At 54.7% G+C, this 22,947-nt stretch overlaps 1 protein-coding gene across 1 annotated transcript in view; it reads left to right on the forward strand.

Moving 5' to 3' along the window:
• LOC119564960 (disks large homolog 2) overlaps nucleotides 1-18,493 on the forward strand; it is a gene marked incomplete at its 3' end in the record, with an annotated part of 31,880 nt that extends 13,387 nt beyond the window's left edge. Inside the window, exon 2 of the mRNA XM_043537590.1 lies at nucleotides 18,282-18,493. Within this exon, the coding sequence (XP_043393525.1) occupies nucleotides 18,282-18,493 (212 nt within the window). The remainder of the gene's footprint in view (nucleotides 1-18,281) is intronic.
• Nucleotides 18,494-22,947: the final 4,454 nt, after the last annotated feature.

Consider the following 22,947-nt stretch of genomic DNA (forward strand, 5'->3'; position numbering starts at 1 on the left):
CCCCAGAACTGGACACAAGACTCCATCTGAGGCCTAATCAGCGCGGAGCAGAGCGGAAGAATTAGAATCATACAATCATGGAAGATCAGGGTTGGAAGGGACCTCAGGAGGTCATCTAGTCCCACCCCCTGCTCAAAACAGGACCAACCCCCAACTAAATCATCCCAGCCAAGCTTTGCCAAGCCGGGCCTTAAAATTACTTTTTCATAGATTCATAGATATTTAGGTCAGAAGGGACCATTATGATCATCTAGTCTGACCTCCTTCACAACGCAGGCCACAGAATCTCACCCACCACTCCTGCGAAAAACCTCTCACCTACGTCTGAGCTATTGAAGTCCTCAAATCGTGGTTTAAAGACTTCAAGGAGCAGAGACTTCTTGTGTCTGGCTTACGATGCTCCTGCTAAAACAGCCCAGAATGACGTTCGCTTTTTTTTTGCAACAGGGTTACTCCCCTGATTCATACTTAGCTTGTGGTCCACTATGACCCCCAGATCCCTTTCCGCAGTACTCCTTCCTAGGCAGCCATTGCCCAGTTTGTATGTCGGCAGCTGATTGTTCCTTCCTAAGTAGAGAATTTTGCATTTGTCCTTGTTGAATTTCATCCTATTTACTTCAGACCATTTCTCCAGTTTGTCCAGATCATTTTGAATTTTAATCCTGTCCTCCAAAGCACTTGCAACCCCTCTCATCTTGATATCGTCCGCAAACTTTATAAGTGCCCTCTTTATGCCATTAACTAACTCACTGATGAAGATATTGAACAGAACCAGACCCAGAACCGATTCCTGCGGGACCCCACTCGTTATGCTCTTCCAGCACCACTGTGAACCGCTGATAACTCCTCTCTGGGAACGGTTTTCCAACCAGTTCTGCACCCACCTTCTAGTAGCTCCATCTAGGTTGTATTTCCCTCGATGGTTTACGACAAGGTCACGCGAGATGGTATCAAAAGCCTTATTAAAGTCAAGATATACCACGTCTACCGCTTCCCCCAATACAGGATTATGACTTATTGCTTCTCGTTGTGCTCGTTAACTCCCTGGTTACGGGAGGACATTGTCAGCCATCGCTATTCAGATGGACACTCTATTTGGAAATTCCTCTGCTTTGGAAGTGAATTATACTAATCCAGATTCATGGGAGTGTTGTTCACATGGCTGGATCTTAATCCAGATTAAAATCACACTTTCTGATAATCCATATTATTTTCTCACTTTCTGTCAATCTGGGTGAAATCACCTGCCATTGATCTGGATTCAATCCGCACTTTCAATTAATCAGAATTAAATTGCAACCTTCCTTTAATCTGGATTCAGTTCTCACAATCTGAACGTTCAGATTCAATTCCCAACTTCGGTTCTGATGGATTCAGTTTCCACCCTCTGATAGTTAGGTCTCAGTTCCCACCATTTGGTAATCCGGATTAAATCCCCACAATCAGTTAATCTGGATTCATCTCCCACTTTCTGTTAATCTGGAGTCAATTCCCACCTTTCATTCATATGGATTCAGTTCCCGCCCTCTGATAGTTAGGGTCTCAGTTCTCACCATTTGATAATCTGGATTAAATCCCCACAATCAGTTAATCTGGATTCAATTCCCACCTTCCATTCATATGGATTCAGTTCCCGCCCTCTGATAGTTAGGTCTCAGTTCCCACCATTTGATAATCCGGATTAAATCCCCACAATCAGTTAATCTGAATTCAGTTCCCACCTTCCATTCATATGGATTCAGTTCCCACCCTCTGATAGTTAGGTCTCAGTTCCCACCATTTGGTAATCCGGATTAAATCCCCACAATCAGTTAATCTGGATTCATCTCCCACTTTCTGCTAATCTGGAGTCAATTCCCACCTTTCATTCATATGGATTCAGTTCCCGCCCTCTGATAGTTAGGTCTCAGTTCTCACCATTTGATAATCTGGATTAAATCCCCACAATCAGTTAATCTGGATTCAATTCCCACCTTCCATTCATATGGATTCAGTTCCCGCCCTCTGATAGTTAGGTCTCAGTTCCCACCATTTGATAATCCGGATTAAATCCCCACAATCAGTTAATCTGGATTCATCTCCCACTTTCTATTAATCAGGATTCAATTCCCACCATCTCATAATTTGGATTAAATTCCCATCTTCCATTAATCCACAGTAAATTTCTAATGTCCTTTCTTTGGGATTAAATACCTGTTTTCCCGTTAATCTGAATTAATTTCCCACTTTCCATTAATCTGGGTTTATTTCCCATGTAGACAAACCCTTTAATGAATGAATTGATGTAGCCAGTTAACAAAACAGGTTTGATTAGCTGGCCCCCTTTAAGCGACCATGTGGAGTCAATTTAGATTAGTTTAGTTAATTAAGTAGGGGGGAAGGAGGGATGGTGAGCGGCGCTAACCCAAGGGGTAGTTTTGCCCCCCCTAAATGGATTATGGGCGTCTCTGAGTCAGTTGGAGCGGCTCCTTTGGTGATGGATTCGTACGTTGCCTGTGCTAATCCTGTGGCCAGAGAGACCAGGGAGGGGGACCCCCCCCGTCTTTGGGGCTTTGTACGGCACCATGATAAGCACCTCTTGGTTCTAGATCATGGGGACATGGGGTCATACAGGGACGGGTGCCCCCAGACACGACTCAAGTGGGTGTTACCTCTGGTGGGTGTTGTGGGCCCTGCTTGGGGGGACGGGTGTGTTGGGAGGGGGGGGTCTATGCACGTTCTATGTGTGGGAGTGGGTCAGGGTGGGTGTCTAATATTGAGTTGTGTGTGTGTGTGTGTGTGTGTGTGTGTGTGTTCAGGAGGGATTGTGTTATGAGGTGTGTGCATACCTGGGATTGTGTTGGTGTGGGGGGGATAGTGTTGGTGTGAATGTGTGTGTGAGTGTTTACGGGATTGTGATGCAGGGTGTGTGTGTGTGTGCACCTGGGATTGTGTCAGGGTGTGCGTAGCTGAGAGTGTGCGTGTGTGTTTGTGCACCTGGGATTGTGTCAGGGTGTGCGTAGCTGGGATTGTGTCAGGGTGTGTGCACACAGGGAAGGCATTGTGTCAAGGTGTGTATACCTGGGATTGTGTCACTGTGTGTGTGTATGTGAGGGATTTTGTTATGAGGTGTGTGCATACCTGGGATTGTGTTGGTGTGGGGGGGATAGTGTTGGTGTGAATGTGTGTGTGAGTGTTTACGGGATTGTGATGCAGGGTGTGTGTATTTGTGTGTAGCTGGGATTGTGTCTCTGTGTGTGTAGCTGAGATTGTGCGTGTGTGTTTGTGCACCTGGGATTGTGTCAGGGTGTGCGTAGCTGAGATTGTGCCTGTGTGTTTGTGCACCTGGGATTGTGTCAGGGTGTGCATAGCTGGGATTGTGTCAGGGTGTGTGCACACATAGAAGGCATTGTGTCAAGGTGTATATACCTGGGATTGTGTCACTGTGTGTGTGTATGTAAGGGATTTTGTTATGAGGTGTGTGCATACCTGGGATTGTGTTGGTGTGAATGTGTGTGTGAGTGTTTACGGGATTGTGATGCAGGGTGCATGTGTGTTTGTGCACCTGGGATTGTGTCAGTGTGTGCGTAGCTGGGATTGTGCATGTGTGTTTGTGCACCTGGGATTGTGTCAGGGTGTGCGTAGCTGAGATTGTGCGTGTGTGTTTGTGTACCTGGGATTGTGTCAGGGTGTGCGTAGCTGGGATTGTGTCAGGGTGTGTGCACACAAGGAAGGCATTGTGTCAAGGTGTATATACCTGGGATTGCGTCACTGTGTGTGTGTATGTGAGGGATTTTGTTATGAGGTGTGTGCATACCTGGGATTGTGTTGGTGTGGGGGGGATAGTGTTGGTGTGAATGTGTGTGTGAGTGTTTATGGGATTGTGATGCAGGGTGTGTGTGTGTGTGCGTAGCTGGGATTGTGTCTGTGTGTGTGTAGCTGAGAGTGTGTGTGTTTGTGCACCTGGGATTGTGTCAGGGTGTGCGTAGCTGAGATTGTGCGTGTGTGTTTGTGCACCTGGGATTGTGTCAGGGTGTGCGTAGCTGAGATTGTGCGTGTGTGTTTGTGTACCTGGGATTGTGTCAGGGTGTGTGTAGCTGGGATTGTGTCAGGGTGTGCATAGCTGAGAGTGTGCGTGTGTGTGTGTGCACCTGGGATTGTGTCAGGGTGTGCATAGCTGAGATTGTGTCAGGGTGTGCGTAGCTGAGAGTGTGCGTGTGTGTGTGCGCACCTGGGATTGTGTCAGGGTGTGCATAGCTGGGATTGTGTCAGGGTGTGCGTAGCTGAGAGTGTGTGTGTGTGTTTGTGCACCTGGGATTGTGTCTGTGTGTGTGTAGCTGAGAGTGTGTGTGTGTGTGTGCACCTGGGATTGTGTCAGGGTGTGTGTAGCTGAGAGAGTGCGTGTGTGTGTGTGCACCTGGGATTGTGTCAGTGTGTGTGTAGCTGAGGTTGTGTGTGTGTGTGTGTGCACCTGGGATTGTGTCAGTGTGTGTGTAGCTGAGGTTGTGTCAGGCTGTGTGCACACAGGGAAGGCATTGTGTCACGGTGTGTATACCTGGGATTGCGTCACCGTGTGTGTGTATGTGAGGGACTGTGATGCGCCCCGCTGGAACTGAGTCTGGGCCCATTGTGTCGGTGTGTCTGAGGATTGTGTGGCAAGGAGCGTGTACATGTGTGAGTGTGTCTCTGGGTGCGGGAGATACTGGGGGGGTGAAAGAGAGAGAGACGGTGGGTGACCCGCACCAGGGGCCCGATTCTTTGACTGGGTGAGCGTGCGGCGGATGGCGAACGCTTGTGAGCGAGTGTGATGCTGTCTGTGTATGGGACCGTGGGGTGCTGTGGGGCCAGCGTGGGGGGGGGGGGGGCTGCCAATTTCCTGAGGGCACAAAACCGAAGCCCTTGCCCCGCCCCATCCTTGGGGCTCCGCCCACTCCTTCCTTGGGGCCCCGCCCACCACTTATTCCACCCCCCTTCCCTCCAGCGCTCACTCTCTCCCACCCTCATTCACTTTCCCTGGGCTGGGGCAGGAGGTTGGGGTGCAGGACGGGGGGTGGGCTCCAGGAGGGAGTTTGGGGGCGGGAGGGGGTGCAGGCTGAGGGAGGAATTTGGGTGTGGGAGGGGGGTCCAACCTGGGGTTCGGGGTGCGGGCTCCGGCTGGGTGGCATTTCCCCCAGGTGACTCCACACACACCCCCTTTATCTGTCCCTGTGCACCCCCTCCCTCCCTCCCTCCCTCTCTATCGATCGATCCATCCCCATCCAACCCCTCTATCTATCTATCTATCTACCTATCCCCATCCGCCCCCTCTATCTATCTATCTATCTATCTATCTATCTATCTATCTATCTATCTATCTATCCATCCCCATATGCCCCCTCTATCTATCCATCCATCCCCATATGCCCCCCATCTATCTATCCATCCATCCCCATATGCCCCCCATCTATCTATCCATCCATCCCCATATGCCCCCCATCTATCTATCCATCCATCCCCATATGCCCCCCATCTATCTATCCATCTATCCATCCATCCCCATATGCCCCCTCTATCTATCTATCCATCCATCCCCATATGCCCCCCATCTATCTATCCATCTATCCATCCATCCCCATATGCCCCCTCTATCTATCTATCTATCCATCCATCCCCATATGCCCCCTCTATCTATCTATCTATCCATCCCCATCCACCCCATCTATCTATCTATCTATCTATCTATCCATCCATCCCCATATGCCCCCTCTATCTATCCCCATCCGCCCCCTCTATCTATCCATCTATCCATCTATCCATCTATCCCCATCCACCCCCTCTATCTATCTATCTATCTATCTATCTATCTATCTATCTATCTATCTATCCATCTATCCCCATCCACCCCCTCTATCTATCTATCTATCTATCTATCCATCTATCCCCATCCACCCCCTCTATCTATCTATCTATCTATCCCCACCCACCTCTCTTTTTATCTATCTATCCATCCCCATATGCCCCCTCTGTCTATCTATCTATCTATCCATCCATCCCCAGACACACTCTCTGTCCATGGGCCAGGACGTGCAGCTCACAGAAATCTTTAAGGATTCCTGGCTCTGGCTCTGTGTGTATTTGGTGGTTTAGGTCTCGAAATACCATGATATTCATTGGCCCCAGGGCGGCGCTAGGGGGCGCTGTGGGGCAGGGAGCGGGGCGGGGGGCTCCGCAGGGTGGGAGGGGGAGGGAGGAAGGCGTGGGCTGGGGGGAAGGAGGAAGTGAGGGGAGGGGGGAAGGGATGGAGGAGGGGAGGGGGAGGGAGGGAAGGATGAAGGGGGAGGGATGTGGGGGGAGGCGGAGGGATGGAGAGAGATTAAGGCAGAGCGGGGGAGGGACGGAAGGAGGAAGGGGGAGGGATGAGGAAGGGGGGAGGGCTGAAGAGGAGGGTCGGGGGGGGTAGGGATGAAGGGGAGGGAGGGGGAGGGATGAAGGCGGGAGGGATGAAGGGAGGGGAAGATGCGTGTGGAGGAAGCAGGGAGGGAGGGGGAGGGATGAAGGGGAGGGCTGGGGGGGAGGAAGTGAGGGGGGGGAAGGTGAAGGGGGAGGGATGAAGGGGAGGGCTGGGGGGGAGGAAGTGAGGGGAGGGAGGGGGAGGGATGAAGGCGGGAGGGATGAAGGGAGGGGAGGATGCGTGTGGGGGAAGCAGGGAGGGAGGGGGAGGGAGGAAGGGGAGGGCTGGGGGGGAGGAAGTGGGGGGGGAGGGTGAAGGGGGGAGGGATGAAGGGGAGGGCTGGGGGGGAGGAAGTGAGGGGAGGGAGGGGGAAGCAGGGAGGGCTGAAGGGGAGGGAGGGAGGGAAGGGGAGGAAGTGAGGGGAGGGAGGGGGAGGGCTGTGGGGGGAGGACCGGCCGCGGGGGGGAGCGGGGGGGGCGAAGATCACTCGAAGGACACCGAACCGACCAGAGGCTCCTCGCCCGGCGCAGGGAGGGAGGCGGCGGGCGGGGGGAGGCGGGGGGGGCCCGCCCCGCCCCGGCGTGGGGGGGAGGGGCCGGTAGGGGGCGCCGCGGAGCCGGGGGGGGGAGCCATGGGGCTGAACGGCGTGTCCCCCCCCTTCAGGAAGCTGGGGTGCTTCCCCCCCGTCGTATGCCAATGCAAAGTCATTTGCAGCAACCGGACCCTGTCCCTGATGTTCGGGTGCAAGGTACCGCGGGGGGGGGGCCTTGGGGGGACTAAGGGGGGGGAGTCTGATGGGTTGGGGGGGTGAGACCCAGCGGGGGGGGTGGGCAGTGGATTGTAAGGGAAGGGGACCGGGCTGGGCTGGGAGGGGGGAGCGGAGCAGAGGGGGGTGAATTGGAATCTGGGGGGGGTGCAGGTTTGAGTGGGGGGGGCTGGAAGACAGGGGAGTTGGGGGGAGGGGAGCGTGATCCTGGAGGGGAACGAGCTGGGGGGTGGACGAGGGTCCCTGGGGGGCGCGGGGGGATGTGCTGAGGGCCCCGGTTCTGATCCGGGTGGGCTCGGGTTGTGGGGTGGCCCTGCCGTCTGGGGGTCTGGCGCTGCCTCGGCTCGGGGCACACGGAGCCGAGCCTGACCGGGCCCGGGGCTGGGTCGTGGTTATAGTCGCAGTCCGGCTGGGGCACCGGTACCGGCCGAGGGGCGGTTCTGGTACCGGTCCGGCTGGGACACGGGTACCGGCCGAGGGGCGGTTCTGGTACCGGTCCGGCTGGGGCACCGGTACCGGCCGAGCGGCGGTTCTGGTATCGGTCCGGCTGGGGCGCCGGTACCGGCCGAGGGGCGGTTCTGGTCCCGGTCTGGCTGGGGCGCCGGTACTGGCCGAGGGGCAGTTCTGGTACCGGTCCGGCTGGGGTGCCGGTACTGGCCGAGGGGCGGTTCTGGTACCGGTCCGGCTGGGGCGCCGGTACTGGCCGAGGGGCGGTTCTGGTACCGGTCCGGCTGGGACACCAGTACTGGCCGAGGGGCGGTTCTGGTCCCGGTCCGGCTGGGGCACCGGTACCATCCGAGGGGCGGTTCTGGTACCGGTCCGGCTGGGACATGGGTACCGGCTGAGGGGTGGTTCTGGTACCGGTCTGGCTGGGGCACCAGTACCGGCCGAGGGGCGGTTCTGGTACCGGCCCGGCTGGGGCACCGGTACCGGCCAAGGGGCGGTTCTCGTACCGGTCCGGCTGGGACATGGGTACCGGCCGAGGGGCGGTTCTGGTACCGGTCCGGCTGGGACACGGGTACCGGCCGAGGGGCGGTTCTGGTACCGGTCCGGCTGGGGCACCGGTACCGGCCGAGGGGCGGTTCTGGTACCGGTCCGGCTGGGGCGCCGGTACCGGCCGAGCGGCGGTTCTGGTACCGGCCCGGCTGGGGCGCCGGTACCGGCCGAGGGGCGGTTCTGGTACCGGTCCGGCTGGGACACCGGTACCGGCCGAGGGGCGGTTCTGGTACCGGTCCGGCTGGGGCACCGGTACCAGCCGAGGGGCGTTTCTGGTACCGGTCCGGCTGGGGCACCGGTACCAGCTGAGCGGTGGTTCTGGTACCGGTCCGGCTGGGACACCGGTACCGGCTGAGCGGCGGTTTCTTAGGAAAGTCACTAGGGTCAGATGCTGGATACTGGCTGGAAATTGAATTTGACCCCCAGCTTCCCCCCCTCCCCGCCAGGTTGGAGGGCTCTGGAGGGCTGAGTTGGGGGCTGCTGGGCTGGGGGGCTCTGTGGGGCTGGAGCAGAGGGGTTATGGGATCTGGGTTAGGGGGTAGGGGCTGTGGGGGTTGGGTTGGGGGCTGGGTTAGGGGCTCTGGAGGCTGGAAGGCTCTGTGGGGCTGGGTTCGGGGGCTCTGTGGGGCTGGGTTAGGGGGCAGGGCAGTTTCCAAGCTGTGTTCAGTCTTGGCTTCTGTGTCCTTAGCCTGTCCTGGAGGCCTGCACGTCGGGGATTAAGGGAATTAATCCGCTGAGACCAGGGAAGCTGGGTGGGAACCACATGGGGCAGGCCAATGTCGGGGGCTGGGGAGAGACCTTGCTATCCCTGCCCTGGGCCCCCCAACTCTGCCGTTGCCCCTCACTCCCGACCTGCAGCCCCCTTCCCATCATTCCCTTCTCCTAGGGGTTCCCCTCTTCTCCGTCTGTCCTGGCAGCAGATCAAAGATGGCGTGTGAAAGGGGGGTCAGTTCTTGGGGTTCATGTGTATTATGGGAGGGGAGTGGGGTCAGGTGGGTTAGAGCAGGAGGGGCTGGAAGCCAGGACTCCTGGGTTCTCTCCCCAGCTCTGGGAGGGGCATCAGGACCTCGAAATCCAATTCTCGGTTCTGCCCTGACTCCCTGCCTCGGTTTCCCCTCCGGCCCTTTGTGTCATTATCCTGTTGCATACTGGGGGTCTGTGTAGCGCCCGGCCCCATCAGCTGGGAATCGGTGGCGTTGGTTCGGATGGTCCCAAAGGGGTTAAGGTGACCCCGAAACTGTCCCCCCACTAAACAGCCGGAGAGAAGCTTTAGGGGTCCAAAAACCCCGGCCTGCGTTGTCCCCCCAGCAAACGCCCGGATAAACCCCCTCTATTCACGAGCCGGGAAACCAGTTGAAACACTGGCAAGGTCGAGTATTAAGTAAGGCTTTAATTTTGCCAACATCCCGTGTTCCCTGCCCCTTTAGCCGGAAAAAATCTCTTGTCTGACCGTCTTTTAGCCGGGATTAAAGATAGTAATAACTGTCCTTTTGGGGGGAACACGCAGAAGATTGAGCCGGGCTGGAGCTAAAGTCCGATCCCGTTTCCTGTGAGGCCAAAACAAGACAAACCCGCACAGGAGGGGGAGGGAAATGGCCAGCGAGGAGAGAAAATGCCTCTCACTTGCAGCCTCGTGGCTGGAATTAAACACACAAAAGGAAGTATTTCTTCACGCAACACACAGTCAACCTGGGGAACTCCTCGCCAGAGGATGTTGTGAAGGCCAGGGCTAGAACAGGGGTCAAAAAAGAACTAGAGAAGTTCTTGGACGATGGGTCCATCGATGGCTACTAGCCAGGATGGGCAGGGATGGTGTCCCTAGCCTCTGTTTGCCAGAAGGTGGGAATGGGCGACAGGGGATGGATCACTTGATGATTCCCTGTTCTGTTCCTTCCCTCTGGGTCCGTCTCTTGTCCCGGATGGGGCAGGACAATGTGTTGTGTTGGGCATAGGCGCAGCCTTTGTGGGTGCTCCACCGCTGGAGAAACCATGGGGGGGAAAAGGTGGGTGCTGAGCACGCACCAGCAGCCCCCCATCAGCTTCCCCCCGCCCCAGCGCCTCCCGTCCACCGGTGGCCCTGCCAATCAGCACCTTGCCCTCCTCCTATCGCCTCCCGCCCGCTGCGGATCAGCTGTTCCATGGCTTGCAGGACACGCTGGGGTGGAGGGGGAGGAGCAGGGACGGGGTGTGCCCATGGGAGGGGACGTAATGGGGCAGGAAGAGGCAGGGTAGGGGTGTGGTCTTGGGGGAAGGGGTGGAATAGAGGAGGGCCTGGGGCAGAGCCAGGGGGAGCACCCCCCGACCCCGGCACATTAGAAAGTCAGCACCTATGGTGTTGGGTGTTTGCCTCGGGTGGTCTTTCTCTTGGGTGGCCACTTGAGGAATGGGGTCGGCTAGTATGTTTGTGTTGTTTCTTCACTCGGATCTTGCGGGGCTAATGGTGCTATGGGTAGATCCTGGGAACCCAGAAGACAGTAGGGGTTGTATTGGGTCATCTTTGTGTTGGGTCATCTTTATTTTGGGACTTTGCATTGGCTCACCTTTGTGTTGGGTTGTCTTTGCATTGGATCTTTGTGTTCAGTTATTTTTGTGTTGGGTCGTCTTCACATTGGGTTGTCTCTGTGTTGGGTCATGCTTATGTTGGGTCTTTGTGTTGGGTTGTCTTTGTGTTGGGTTGTCCTTGCATTGAGTCGTCCTTGCAGTAGGTCGCATTTGCATTGGGTCATCTTTGCACTGGGTTTTTGTTTTGGGTCATCTTCACATTGGGTTGTCTTTGCACTGGGCCATCCTTATGTTGGGTCATTGTGTTCGGTTGTCTTTACATTGGGTCTTTGTATTGGGTCATTTTTGTGTTGGGTTGTCTTCACGTTGGGTTGTCTCTGTGTTGGGTCATGCTTATGTTGGGTCTTTGTGTTGGGTTGTCTTTGCGTTGGACCCTCCTTATGTTGGGTCATTGTGTTGGGTCATCTTTGTGTTGGGTCGTCTTTGCATTGATTTGTCTTTGTGTTGGGTCATCCTTATGTTGGGTCATTGCATTGGGTTGTCCTTGTGTTAGGTGGCCTTTGTGTTGGGCCGTCTTTTTGTTGGGTTGCAGCTTGGGGAATGGGGTCAGGTAGTCGGTTTGTATGGTTTTCTTCACTTTGATCTCGCAAACCCAACAGTGTTATGGGTCCCAGGAGATGGTGGGTCGGCTGCCATGATGGTGAAGTTTGCTGCAGTGTTTGTCGGCAGATTTCTCCCCCAAAGTCTTTTCTTTTAAGAACCCCTAAAGGACGGGATGGGTGGAATAGCCCAAGTCTTCATTATCTTGTCTGCCAATTAGGTGTAATTTTCAACGAACCACTTGTGCTCTGTTGATTTGGGGTCCCATGCTTCTCTTGTTTATCCGGCATGACCTTACCACAGTCCTTGCGTTGTTATTTCAATTCGGAAATTCTTCCTGGGAGCTGTTGATGACAGGGCCCATGCTCCTCTATAGCCCCTCCTCCCTGGCTGGATACATCTCCCACAATGCACCGCGTTTCCCCCCCTCTTCCCATGCCATCATGGATGGCCCTCACTGTGGTGCATCATGGGACGAATAGCCCAGTTGGGGAACCCCAGAATCAGCACCTGAACGCCAACTCTCAGGAGCTACTGTGGCAGCATTCCCCCCCCCCCCCCGCCAATTTTTTCAGAGTCTGGGCATTGAGTTTTTCAATAAAACATTGAACTTTCCCATGAGAAGCAGGGACGCTTCACAGGGGAGACGGGAAAACCGTTTGTCAAAAACTCTAAAAGGAGGTTTTAGGCGGGACACTTTGGGTCATATTTGTGTTGGGTCTTTGCACTGAGTTACCTCTGCAATGGGTCATCCCTGTGTTGGGTCTTTGCGTTGGGTGATCTTTGCATTATCTTTCCATTAGATCTCTGTGCTGGTTGGTCTTTGCTCTGAGTCACTGTTGCGTTGGGTCGTCTTTATGTTGGGTCTGCGTTTGGTGGTCTTTGCGTTATCTTTGCATTGGGTCTTTGTGTTGGGTGGTCTTTGTGCTGACTCACCATTGCATTGGGTCGTCTTCATATTGGGTCATTGCTTTGGGTGGTCTTTGTGTTGGGTCATCTTTATGCTGATTTGGAGAGTCACCAGATGGTCCAACCGCGGGTGGCGTGGATAGCAAAGAGGAGGACCCTTACAGAGAGGGAACTGGATTGGAGGGCAAGTTGGGCAAAAACCAAGAACAGGTGCTGTGATTTGGCCGCACAGAAGCTTAGAGAAGAGCCAGAAAGATGATCAGCAGATTGGAGAAGATGCCTTACACTGAAGGTGCTCCCGAAAAGAACAATTGTGGGGTGACCTGGTTACAGGGATCAAAATCCAAAGTACCAAAGGGCTCTTGCACCTGGGGGAGACAGGTAGAACTAAAACCAAGGCTACAAGTGAAAGCTCGACAAATTCAAACAGGGAATAAGGCACTAATTTTTAACAGTCGGGGGGAGTAGCCATTGGAACCAACTCCCAAGGGAAGGGGTGGATTCGCCATCTCCTGATGGCTTCCAGTGATGCTCTTTCTGGAAGATGCTTTCATAGACTCATAGAAGATCAGGGTGGGAAGGGACCTCAGGAGGTGTCTAGTCCAACCCCCTGCTCAAAGCAGGACCAACCCCAACTAAATCATCCCAGCCAGGGCTTTGTCAAGCCGGGCCTAGAAAACCTCTAAGGATGGAGATTCCACCACCTCCCTGGGGAACCCATTCCAGTGCTTCACCCCCCTCCTCGTGAAATAGTGTTTCCTAATATCCAACCTAGATCTCCCCCACTGCAACGTGAGACCATTGCTCCTTGTTCTGTCATCTGCCACCACTGAGACCAGCCGAGCTCCATCCTCTTTGGGACCCCCCTTCAGGTAGTTGAAAGCAGCTATCAAATCCCCCCTCACTCTTCTCTTCCACAGACTAAATAATCCCAGTTCCCTCAGCCTCTCCTCGTAAGTCATGTGCCCCAGCCCCCTAATCATTTTTGTTGCCCTCCGCTGGGCTCTCTCCAATTTTTCCACATCCTCCTTGTAGCGTGGGGCCCCAGACTGGACACAGTACTCCAGATGAGGTCTCACCAATGCCGAATAGAGGGGAACGATCATGTCCCTCGATCTGCTGGCAATGCCCCTACTTATACATCCCAAAATGCCATTGGCCTTCTTGGCAACAAGGGCACACGGTTGACTCATATCCAGCTTCTCGTCCACTGTCACCCCTAGGTCCTTTTCTGCAGAACTGCTGCCGAGCCATTCGGTCCCTCGTCTGTAGCGGTGCCTGGGATTCTCCTGTCCTGAGTGCAGGACTCTGCACTTGTCCTTGTTCAACCTTGTTGCTTTAGCTAAACACAAGTTATTGGGCTCAATACAGGGGGAACTGGGGGAAATTCAATGGCCTGCATTACACAGGAGGTCAGATTAGATGATCTAAAGGTCTCTTCAGGCCTATGGATCTATGAATTCCCCATCATTTTCCTCCAGATCATTGACACAGATGTTGACGAGCATTGGACTCCTTGAGCCCTGTAAATTCAATCTTCCGCCTTGTTGGTTGATCATCTTCACGCTGAGTTGTCCGTGCGTTGGGTCCTCTTCATGCTGGGTCGTCTTGGTACGGGAGTTTGTGTTGGGTCGTCTCTGCATTGAGTCGGACTTCTGTCGGCATCGTTGCGTTGAGTGGTCTTTGCCCTGAGTGGTGGCTTGCCAAATGGGGTCAGCTGGTCTACGTGTGTGGTTTTCCATTTGTTGGACGCTGGTTTGTGTTGAAATTAGCCGGGCTGGAATTTCAGAAGGACTCAGCTCTCTCTTAGGCTTCAAAAATTAGCGATTAGCTTTCCAAAGAACGCAGGATATTGGGTGGGGTCTGACAAACGGCTCCCTTCCCTTCTTACAAAAAGACTTGGGCATGAAGGGTTTCTTCAGGTATGTTGGCTACAAGAAGAAAGCCAAGGAAAGTGTGGGCCCCTTACTGAATGAGGGAGGCAACCTAGTGACAGAGGATGTGGAAAAAGCTAATGTGCTCAATGCTTTTTTTGCCTCTGTTTTCACTAACAAGGTCAGCTCCCAGACTGCTGCGCTGGGCATCACAAAATGGGGAAGAGATGGCCAGCCCTCTGTGGAGAAAGAGGTGGTTAGGGGCTAGTTAGAAAAGCTGGACGTGCACAAGTCCATGGGGCCGGACGCGTTGCATCCGAGAGTGCTGAAGGAATTGGCGGCTGTGATTGCAGAGCCCTTGGCCATTATCTTTGAAAACTCATGGCGAACGGGGGAAGTCCCGGACGACTGGAAAAAGGCTAATGTAGTGCCCATCTTTAAAAAAGGGAAGAAGGAGGATCCTGGGAACTACAGGCCAGTCAGCCTCACCTCAGTCCCTGGAAAAATCATGGAGCAGGTCCTCAAAGAATCAATCCTGAAGCACTTACATGAGAGGAAAGTGATCAGGAACAGTCAGCATGGATTCACCAAGGGAAGGTCATGCCTAACTAATCTAATCGCCTTCTATGATGAGATTACTGGCTCTGTGGATGAAGGGAAAGCAGTGGATGTATTGTCTCTTGACTTTAGCAAAGCTTTTGACACGGTCTCCCACAGTATTCTTGTCAGCAAGTTAAGGAAGTATGGGCTGGATGAATGCACTATAAGGTGGGTAGAAAGCTGGCTAGATTGTCGGGCTCAACGGGTAGTGATCAATGGCTCCATGTCTAGTTGGCAGCCGGTGTCAAGTGGAGTGCCCCAAGGGTCGGTCCTGGGGCCGGTTTTGTTCAATATCTTCATAAATGATCTGGAGGATGGTGTGGATTGCACTCTCAGCAAATTTGCGGATGATACTAAACTGGGAGGAGTGGTAGATACGCTGGAGGGGAGGGATAGGATACAGAAGGACCTAGACAAATTGGAGGATTGGGCCAAAAGAAACCTGATGAGGTTCAATAAGGATAAATGCAGGGTCCTACACTTAGGATGGAAGAATCCAATGCACCGCTACAGACTAGGGACCGAATGGCTAGGCAGCAGTTCTGCGGAAAAGGACCTAGGGGTGACAGTGGACGAGAAGCTGGATATGAGTCAGCAGTGTGCCCTTGTTGCCAAGAAGGCCAATGGCATTTTGGGATGTATAAGTAGGGGCATAGCCAGCAGATCGAGGGACGTGATCGTTCCCCTCTATTCGACACTGGTGAGGCCTCATCTGGAGTACTGTGTCCAGTTTTGGGCCCCACACTACAAGAAGGATGTGGATAAATTGGAGAGAGTCCAGCAAAGGGCAACAAAAATGATTAGGGGTCTAGAGCACATGACTTATGAAGAGAGGCTGAGGGAACTGGGATTGTTTAGTCTGCAGAAGAGAAGAACGAGGGGGGATTTGATAGCTACTTTCAACTACCTGAAAGGGGGTCCCAAAGAGGATGGCTCTAGACTGTTCTCAATGGTAGCAGATGACAGAATGAGGAGTAATGGTCTTAAGTTGCAATGGGGGAGGTTTAGATTGGATATTAGGAAAAACTTTTTCACTAAGAGGGTGGTGAAACACTGGAATGCGTTACCTAGGGAGGTGGTAGAATCTCCTTCCTTAGAGGTTTTTAAGGTCAGGCTTGACAAAGCCCTGGCTGGGATGATTTAACTGGGAATTGGTCCTGCTTCGAGCAGGGGGTTGGACTAGATGACCTTCTGGGGTCCCTTCCAACCCTGATATTCTATGATTCTATGCACCTGTGTACTCTATCCTTCTATTCGGCATCACGATGCCGGTTCCCATGTTATCCGAGAACCGTTGCGGGGTAGAATTCAGATATGATGCACTCTGTTCGTTATTTTTCTCGTCTTGTGTTAACGAGCCAAAGAACACGCTCACTCCAGGAAGACCCTAGATCCAGATTTCTGCCTCTCCACTGTACAGAGTTTTTAAGGTCGATATGGTCCAAAAATGGTGAGACTTAATATCCCCAGACTAGGAATATCCATCCTGTTGGCCCCCAATTTCATATGCAGGGACCATTGCTGGGGGCCGACGGCTGGGTTGTATCCCAGTCCTAAGCCACCGAAAATGGGTTGACCTGTTGGTCGTTGGGTGAGAGGATTCGCTTATGAAAAAGAGCGCTAATGATTTTGTCTCTTCTTCTTAATTAACAAAATAACGAGCTAACTCCAGAGAGGGGCCTGAGCTCTCGCTAGGGACAAGTTTACGCTTTCCTACAGCATAGGAAAATGGCGAGGCTCGATTTTGCAGGCCTAGCAAAATCCACATGGCCGTGTTTGCCCCCAGCGTGGCATGCCAGAGAACATTACGGAGGGTGGATGGCCGGGTTGGGTCTCATTTAGCGAACGGTTCAAACCAGTTTCCCTGATTTATTGTCCATGGAAGTTTTCCGGTGGGGAACAATGCTGATTATGTTGGGCCCGTTTGCTTCATTAACAAAATAATGAGCGAACTCCCGCGGAAGCCCTGAGCTCCTGCTCGGGATACATTTTCTGGCTCTCTACTGCGTGGCGTTTTTTTTGCGAGAGGGATTCAAAACCGGGGGAGACTCAAAGTGTCGACGGATGATACCTGGTTCTTTAGGGTGTCCTGAACCCCACCGGTCTGGGGTTCAGGAAGCTGGGGTGCCAATCCCAGCTCTGTTACTGGCTTGTCGTGTAAACAGGGGCAAGTCCCCTGCCTCAGTTTCCCATCCCACCGGCTGTCTGTTTAGACTGTGAGCGGTTCAGGGCATGGGGTGTCTCTCACTCTGTGCAGCGCCGGGCACAATGGGGGCTCCCCCCCCCCGATCGTGACTCTAGACAGGGCGGTTGAACCCCGCTATTTTAAGTGCAGATTAGAACTGGGGTGTAAACCCCCCTCCCTGTGGTAAAAGGGTGCTTGGTGGGGGAGCCGGTGATTTGGGGGGGCAGGGAGGGGCCGAGGGGAAGGGGTGTCTTTGTCGCTGTGGAGAAGTTGGGGTGTTTTAGTGTGATAGGCTGTGTGTTTAGAGCATCTGGGAGTGTGTGTGTGTGAGTCCGGGGGGGGGTGGGGCGCTGTCCCGCTGAATCCGTGCTGAACCCCACTATCCAATTGCAGCACTAGGAGGCGCTGTATGTCGGAGGGGAGGCAGGAAGCCCAGCGGGGGTCGCTGGGTGACGGGGGCGGAGGAGGGCCAGCAGGGGCACCATGCAGTGCGGAGCAGAGGGAGGCCAGCAGGGGGCTCCACGGGCCAGAAGGGGGCCAGCATGGGGCACCGTGGGGTAGATGGGGGCCAGCAGAGGAAGCTGTGGGGCAGAGGGGGTTGATGGAAGATGCCAAGGGGCGCCGTGGGGCAGAAAGGGGCAAGCAGGGGGCACCACTTGGCAGGAGGAGGCACCGCAGGGCAGAAGAGGGCCAGCAGAGGATGCCGCAGGGCAGATGGGGCCAGCAGGGGGTGCTGTGGGGCAGAACTGGGCCAGCAGGGGGCACTGTGGGGTAGATGGGGGCCAGCAGAGGAAGCCGTGAGGCAGAGGGGGTTGACAGAGGATGCCAAGGGGTGCCGTGGGGCAGAAAGGGGCAAGCAGGGGGCACCACTTGGCAGGAGGAGGCACCGCAGGGCAGAAGGGGGCCAGCAGAGGACGCCGCAGGGCAGATGGGGCCAGCAGGGGGTGCTGTGGGGCAGATAGGGGTCAGCAGGGCACTGCTGGGGTAGATGGGGGCCAGCAGAGGAAGCCGTGAGGCAGAGGGGGTCGACAGAGGATGCCAAGGGGTGCCGTGGGGCAGAAAGGGGCCGGCAGGGGGCGCCACTTGGCAGGAGAAGGCACCACAGGGCAGAAGGTGGCCAGCAGGGGGTGCCGCGGGGCAAGGGGGGCCCAGAAGGGGGGGGCAGCAGGGCAGAGGGGGCGCCGCGGGGCAGAGGGGCCAGCAGGGGGAGCTGTGGGGCAGAAGGGCCCCAGCAGGGAGCACAGAGGGCCCAGCAGGGGGGTGCTGCAGGGCAGAGAGGGGCCAGCAGGGGATGCAGTGGGGTAGAGGGGGGCCAGCAGGGGGCACCGCAGGGCAGACAGGGGTCAGCAGAAGGGGCCCAGCAGGGGGGGCTGCGGGGCAGAAGGGGGCCCAAGGGGGCCAGCAGGGGGTGCTCACCGCACGCTTGTCGCCCCCCCCCAGAAATATCGCTACCAAGATGAGGACAGCCCGCCCCTGGAGCAGAGCCCGGCGCATCTCCCCAACCAGGTAAAGGCCCCCGAGCTCGTCCACGTCTCGGAGAAGAACTTGTCCCAGATCGAGAACGTCCACGGCTACGTGTCCCACTCCCACGTCTCCCCCATGAAGGTAGGAAGGGGGGGCAGGGGGCGCCCGGCCAGCACAGGGGGTCACCGGCCCAGCCCTGCCCCCCCCTCGACGCACCCGCCCCCCCAATTCCTCCCCTGCGTGCGAGTGTTTCGGGGGGACAGGGGGGCGCTGGCTCTCTGGGAGTGGGCGTCTCAGTGGGTCTGGGTGTGTCACTGTGGGGGGGGGTGAGTGGATCTGGGTGTGTCACTGTGTGTGTTTGTGGGTGTGTGTGTGTGTGAGAGAGAGTGGATCTGTGGGTTGCTGTGTCCATGTGAGTGGATCTGGGTGTGTCGCTGTGTCTGTGTGAGCGGATTTCTGTGTCACGGTGTGTGTGAGAATGGATCTGGGTGTGTTGCTGTGTGTGTGTCAGTGGATCTGTGTGTGTCGCTGTGTGTGAGTGGATTTGTGTGTCACTGTGTGTGTGTGTATCTGGGTGTGTCACTGTGTGTTTTTGCGTGTGTGTGTGTGTGTGAGAGAGAGAGTGGATCTGGGTGTGTCGCTCTGTGTGTGAGAGTGGATTGGTGAATCACTGTGTGTGTGTGTGTGAGAGAGAGAGAGAGAGAGAGAGAGAGAATGGATCTGGGTGTGTCGCTGTGTCCGTGTGAGTGGATCTGGGTGTGTTGCTCTGTGTGTGAGAGTGGATTGGTGAATCACTGTGTGTGTGTGTGTGTGTGTGTGTGAGAGAGAGAGAGAGAGAGAGAGAGAGAGAGAGAGAGAGAGAGAGAGAATGGATCTGGGTGTGTCGCTGTGTCCGTGTGAGTGGATCTGGGTGTGTCGCTCTGTGTGTGTGTGGATTTCTGTGTCACTGAGTGTGTGAGAATGGATCTGGGTGTGTTGCTGTGTGTGTGTCAGTGGATCTGTGTTTGTCGCTGTGTGTGAGTGGATTTGTGTGTCACTGTGTGTGTTTTTGTGTGTGTGTGAGAGAGAGAGAGTGGATCTGGGTGTGTCGCTCTGTGTGTGAAAGTGGATTTGTGTGTCACTCTGTGTGTGTGTGTGAGAGAGAGAGAGAGAGAGAGGATTTCTGTGTCACTGTGCATGTGAGAATGGATCTGGGTGTGTCGCTGTGTGTGTGTCAGTGGATCTGTGTTTGTCGCTGTGTGTGTGTCAGTGGATTTGTGTTTGTGTGTCAGTGGATCTGGGTGTGTCACTGTGTGCGGGTGTGTCGGGGTGCTGGCTGTCTGGGAGTGGGCTTCTCAGTGGGTCTGTGTGTGTGTGGATGTGGACGTGTCACTCTGTGTGTGTAGGTGTGAATGGATCTGGGTGTGTCACTCTGTGTGTGTGCGTGCATGTGTGTGAGAGAGAGAGAGAATGGATCTGTGTGTGTCGCTCTGTGTGTGTGTGAGTGGATTGGTGTATCACTGTGTGAGGTGTGTGTGAATGGATCTGTGAGTGTGTGTGGATTTGTGTGTGTGTCAGTGGATCTGGCTTTGTGTGAGTGGATCTGGGTGTGTCACTCTGTGTGTGGGTGTGTTGGGGGGCCGCTGGCTCTCTGGGCGTGGGCGTCAGTGGATCTGGGTGTGTCATTCTGTGTGTGTGTGGATCTGGGTGTGTGAGTCAGTGGCTCTAGGTGATGCTGTGTGTGTGTGAATGTCAGTAGATCTGTGTGTGAGAGACCCGCTCTCATGTGCCAGGGTGTGTGTGTGACTAGCTCTCTGTGACTGTGTGGGTCAGTGTGGGTCAGTGTGTGTCTGAGGATATCAGTGTGTGTGTGTGTTAGTGGGTCTGTGTGTGTGTGTGTGTGTCAGTGTGTGTCCGGGCATGCATTTGTCAGTCTGTGTGTGTGTGTGTTCGTGGATCTGTGCGTGTGGGTCAGTGTGTATCAGAGCATGTGTGTTGGGGTTGTCAGTGTGTGTATCCTCGGGTGTGTGTCAATGTGTATCTTGCTGTGAGTGTCTACGTGTGCATGTCAGTGGGTGTGGCTGTGTGTTTGTGAGTCCATGTATGGGTGTTTCTTAAGGTGTGTGTGTGTGTGAGAGTGTGACTGCGTCCTGTGTCTCTTTTAGCATGTGCCTGGCTCTGCGTGTGTATGTGTCAGTCACTGAGTGTGCATTAGTCGATCCCTGTGTGGGTCTGTGTCAACGTGTAAGTGTGTATCTTAGTGTGTGTGTGTGTGTCTGTGTGAGAGGTGTGTCACAGGGTGTGGCATTATGTGTATCTTAGTGTGAGTGTTTCACGGGGGTGGGTCAGTGTGTATCTTACTGTGTGTGTCAGAAGTGTCCCGTAAGGCGTGTCCGGGTGTAGCTCCGTGTGTGTGAATGTGTGTGTCTGTGTGTGTCTGTGTGTGTGCGCGCCTGTGTCTCGGGTGTGTCACCGAGTGCCTGTCAGTGGCGGTGTCAGGGTGTAGCTCAGTGCGAGTGTGTCGTTGCCCTGTGTGTGTCAGACGCACTGTGTGTGGCCGTGTGTTTCCCAGGGTGTGTAGATTAGGGAATGTCTGTGTCGAGCCTATCACAGCGTCAGTGTTGGTGTATCTGTGTGTGTGTGTGTGTGTGTGTGTGCGCGCGCACTCATGTTGTGGAGGGATAATTCACACACACAGCACTATTTACTAGTCACCAGGAGAAAACCAGCACCAAGGACTCCTGGGTTCTCTCCCCGGGTCTGGGAGGGGAGTGGGGGCTGGTGGGTTAGAGCTGGAGGGGGCTGGGAGCCAGGACTCCTGGGTTCTCTCCCCGGGTCTGGGAGGGGAGTGCGGGCTGGTGGGTTAGACCAGCGGGCCTGGGTTCTCTCCCCGGGTCTGGGAGGGGAGCAGGGGTGGGTGGGTTAGACCAGCGGGGCTGGGAGCCAGGACGCCTGGGTTCTCTCCCCGGGTCTGGGAGGGGAGCAGGGGTGGGTGGGTTAGAGCAGGGGGGGCTGGGAGCCAGGACGCCTGGGTTCTCTCCCCGGCTCTGGGAGGGGAGTGGGGGCGGGTGGGTTAGAGCAGGGGGCCTGGGAGCCAGGACTCCTGGGTTCTCTCCCTGGCTCTGGGAGGGGAGTGGGGGCTGGTGGGTCAGAGCAGGGGGGGCTGCCGCTGTGTGGCCGAGGGGTGAGTCTCGCCCGGCCTGTAGGGGGCAGTACGTCGGGTTGGGGGCATGTGTGGAAATCCCCACACAAGTTGGTCGGGCAGGACTCGGGCAGTGGGTCCACTGGGGAGTATTTGAGGTGAGGGGGGGTCTGCCTTGGGAGAGGGGTGTGTGTGTGTGTGTGTGTGTGTACATTTGTATGTGCGAGCATTGTGTGTTTCTGTGTGGGTCCCAGTGTGCTGTGGTGCACACATGTCTCAACGTGTGTGTAGTGTGTGTCAGTGGGCAGATTGTCCGTCTCCCAGTGTGTGTCTGTGTTTCATAGATTCATAGATATTTAGGTCCGAAGGGACCATTAGGATCGTCTAGTCTGACGTCCTGCACAACGCAGGCCACAGAATTTCACCCACCCACTCCTACAAAAAAACCCTCACACCTATCTCTGAGCTATTGAAGTCCTCAAATCGTGGTTTAAAGACTTCAAGGAGCAGAGAATCCTCCAGCAAGTGACCCAGCCCCACGCTACAGAGGAAGGCGAAAACCCCCCAGGGCCTCTTCCAATCTGCCCTGGAGGAAAATTCCTCCCCGACCCCAGATATGGCGATCAGCTGAACCCTGAGCATATGGGCAAGATTCACCAGCCAGATACTACAGAAAATTCTTTCCTGGGTAACTCGGATCCCACCCCATCTAATAGCCCATCACAGGCCATTGGGGCTATTTACCATGAATATTTAATTGCCAAACCCATGTTGTCCCATCATACCATCTCCTCCATAAACTTATCGAGTTTAATCTTAAAGCCAGATAGATCTTTCCCCCCCACTGCTTCCCTTGGAAGGCTGTTCCAAAACTTCACTCCTCTGATGGTTAGAAACCTTCGTCTAATTTCTAGTCTAAATTTCCTGGTGGCCAGTTTATATCCATTTGTTTTTGTGTCCACATTGGTACTGAGCTTAAATAATTCCTCTCCCTCTCCAGTATTTATCCCTCTGATATATTTATGGAGAGCAATCGTATCTCCCCTCAGCCTTCTTTTAGTTAGGCTAAACAAGCCAAGCTCCTTGAGTCTCCTTTCATAAGACAGGTTTTCCATTCCTCGGATCATCCTAGTAGCCCTTCTCTGTACCTGTTCCAGACTGAATTCATTCTTCTTAAACATGGGAGACCAGAACGGCACACAGTATCCCAGGTGAGGTCTCACCAGGGCCTTGTATAACGGTACTAAAACCTCCCTATCTCTACTGGAAATACCTCTCCTGATGCATCCCAAGACCGCATTAGCTTTTTTAACGGCCCTATCACATTGGTGGTTCATAGTCATCCTATGATCAACCAATACTCCAAGGTCCTTCTCCTCCTCCGTTACTTCTAATTGATGCGTCCCCAGTTTATAACTAAAATTCTTGTTATTAATCCCTAAATGCATGACCTTACACTTCTCACGATTCAATTTCATCCTGTTACTATTACTCCAGTTTACAAGGTCATCCAGATCCTCC

This window comes from Chelonia mydas, unplaced genomic scaffold (genome assembly GCF_015237465.2).
Source record: "Chelonia mydas isolate rCheMyd1 unplaced genomic scaffold, rCheMyd1.pri.v2 scaffold_104_arrow_ctg1, whole genome shotgun sequence".
Taxonomy (NCBI): Eukaryota; Metazoa; Chordata; order Testudines; family Cheloniidae; genus Chelonia; species Chelonia mydas.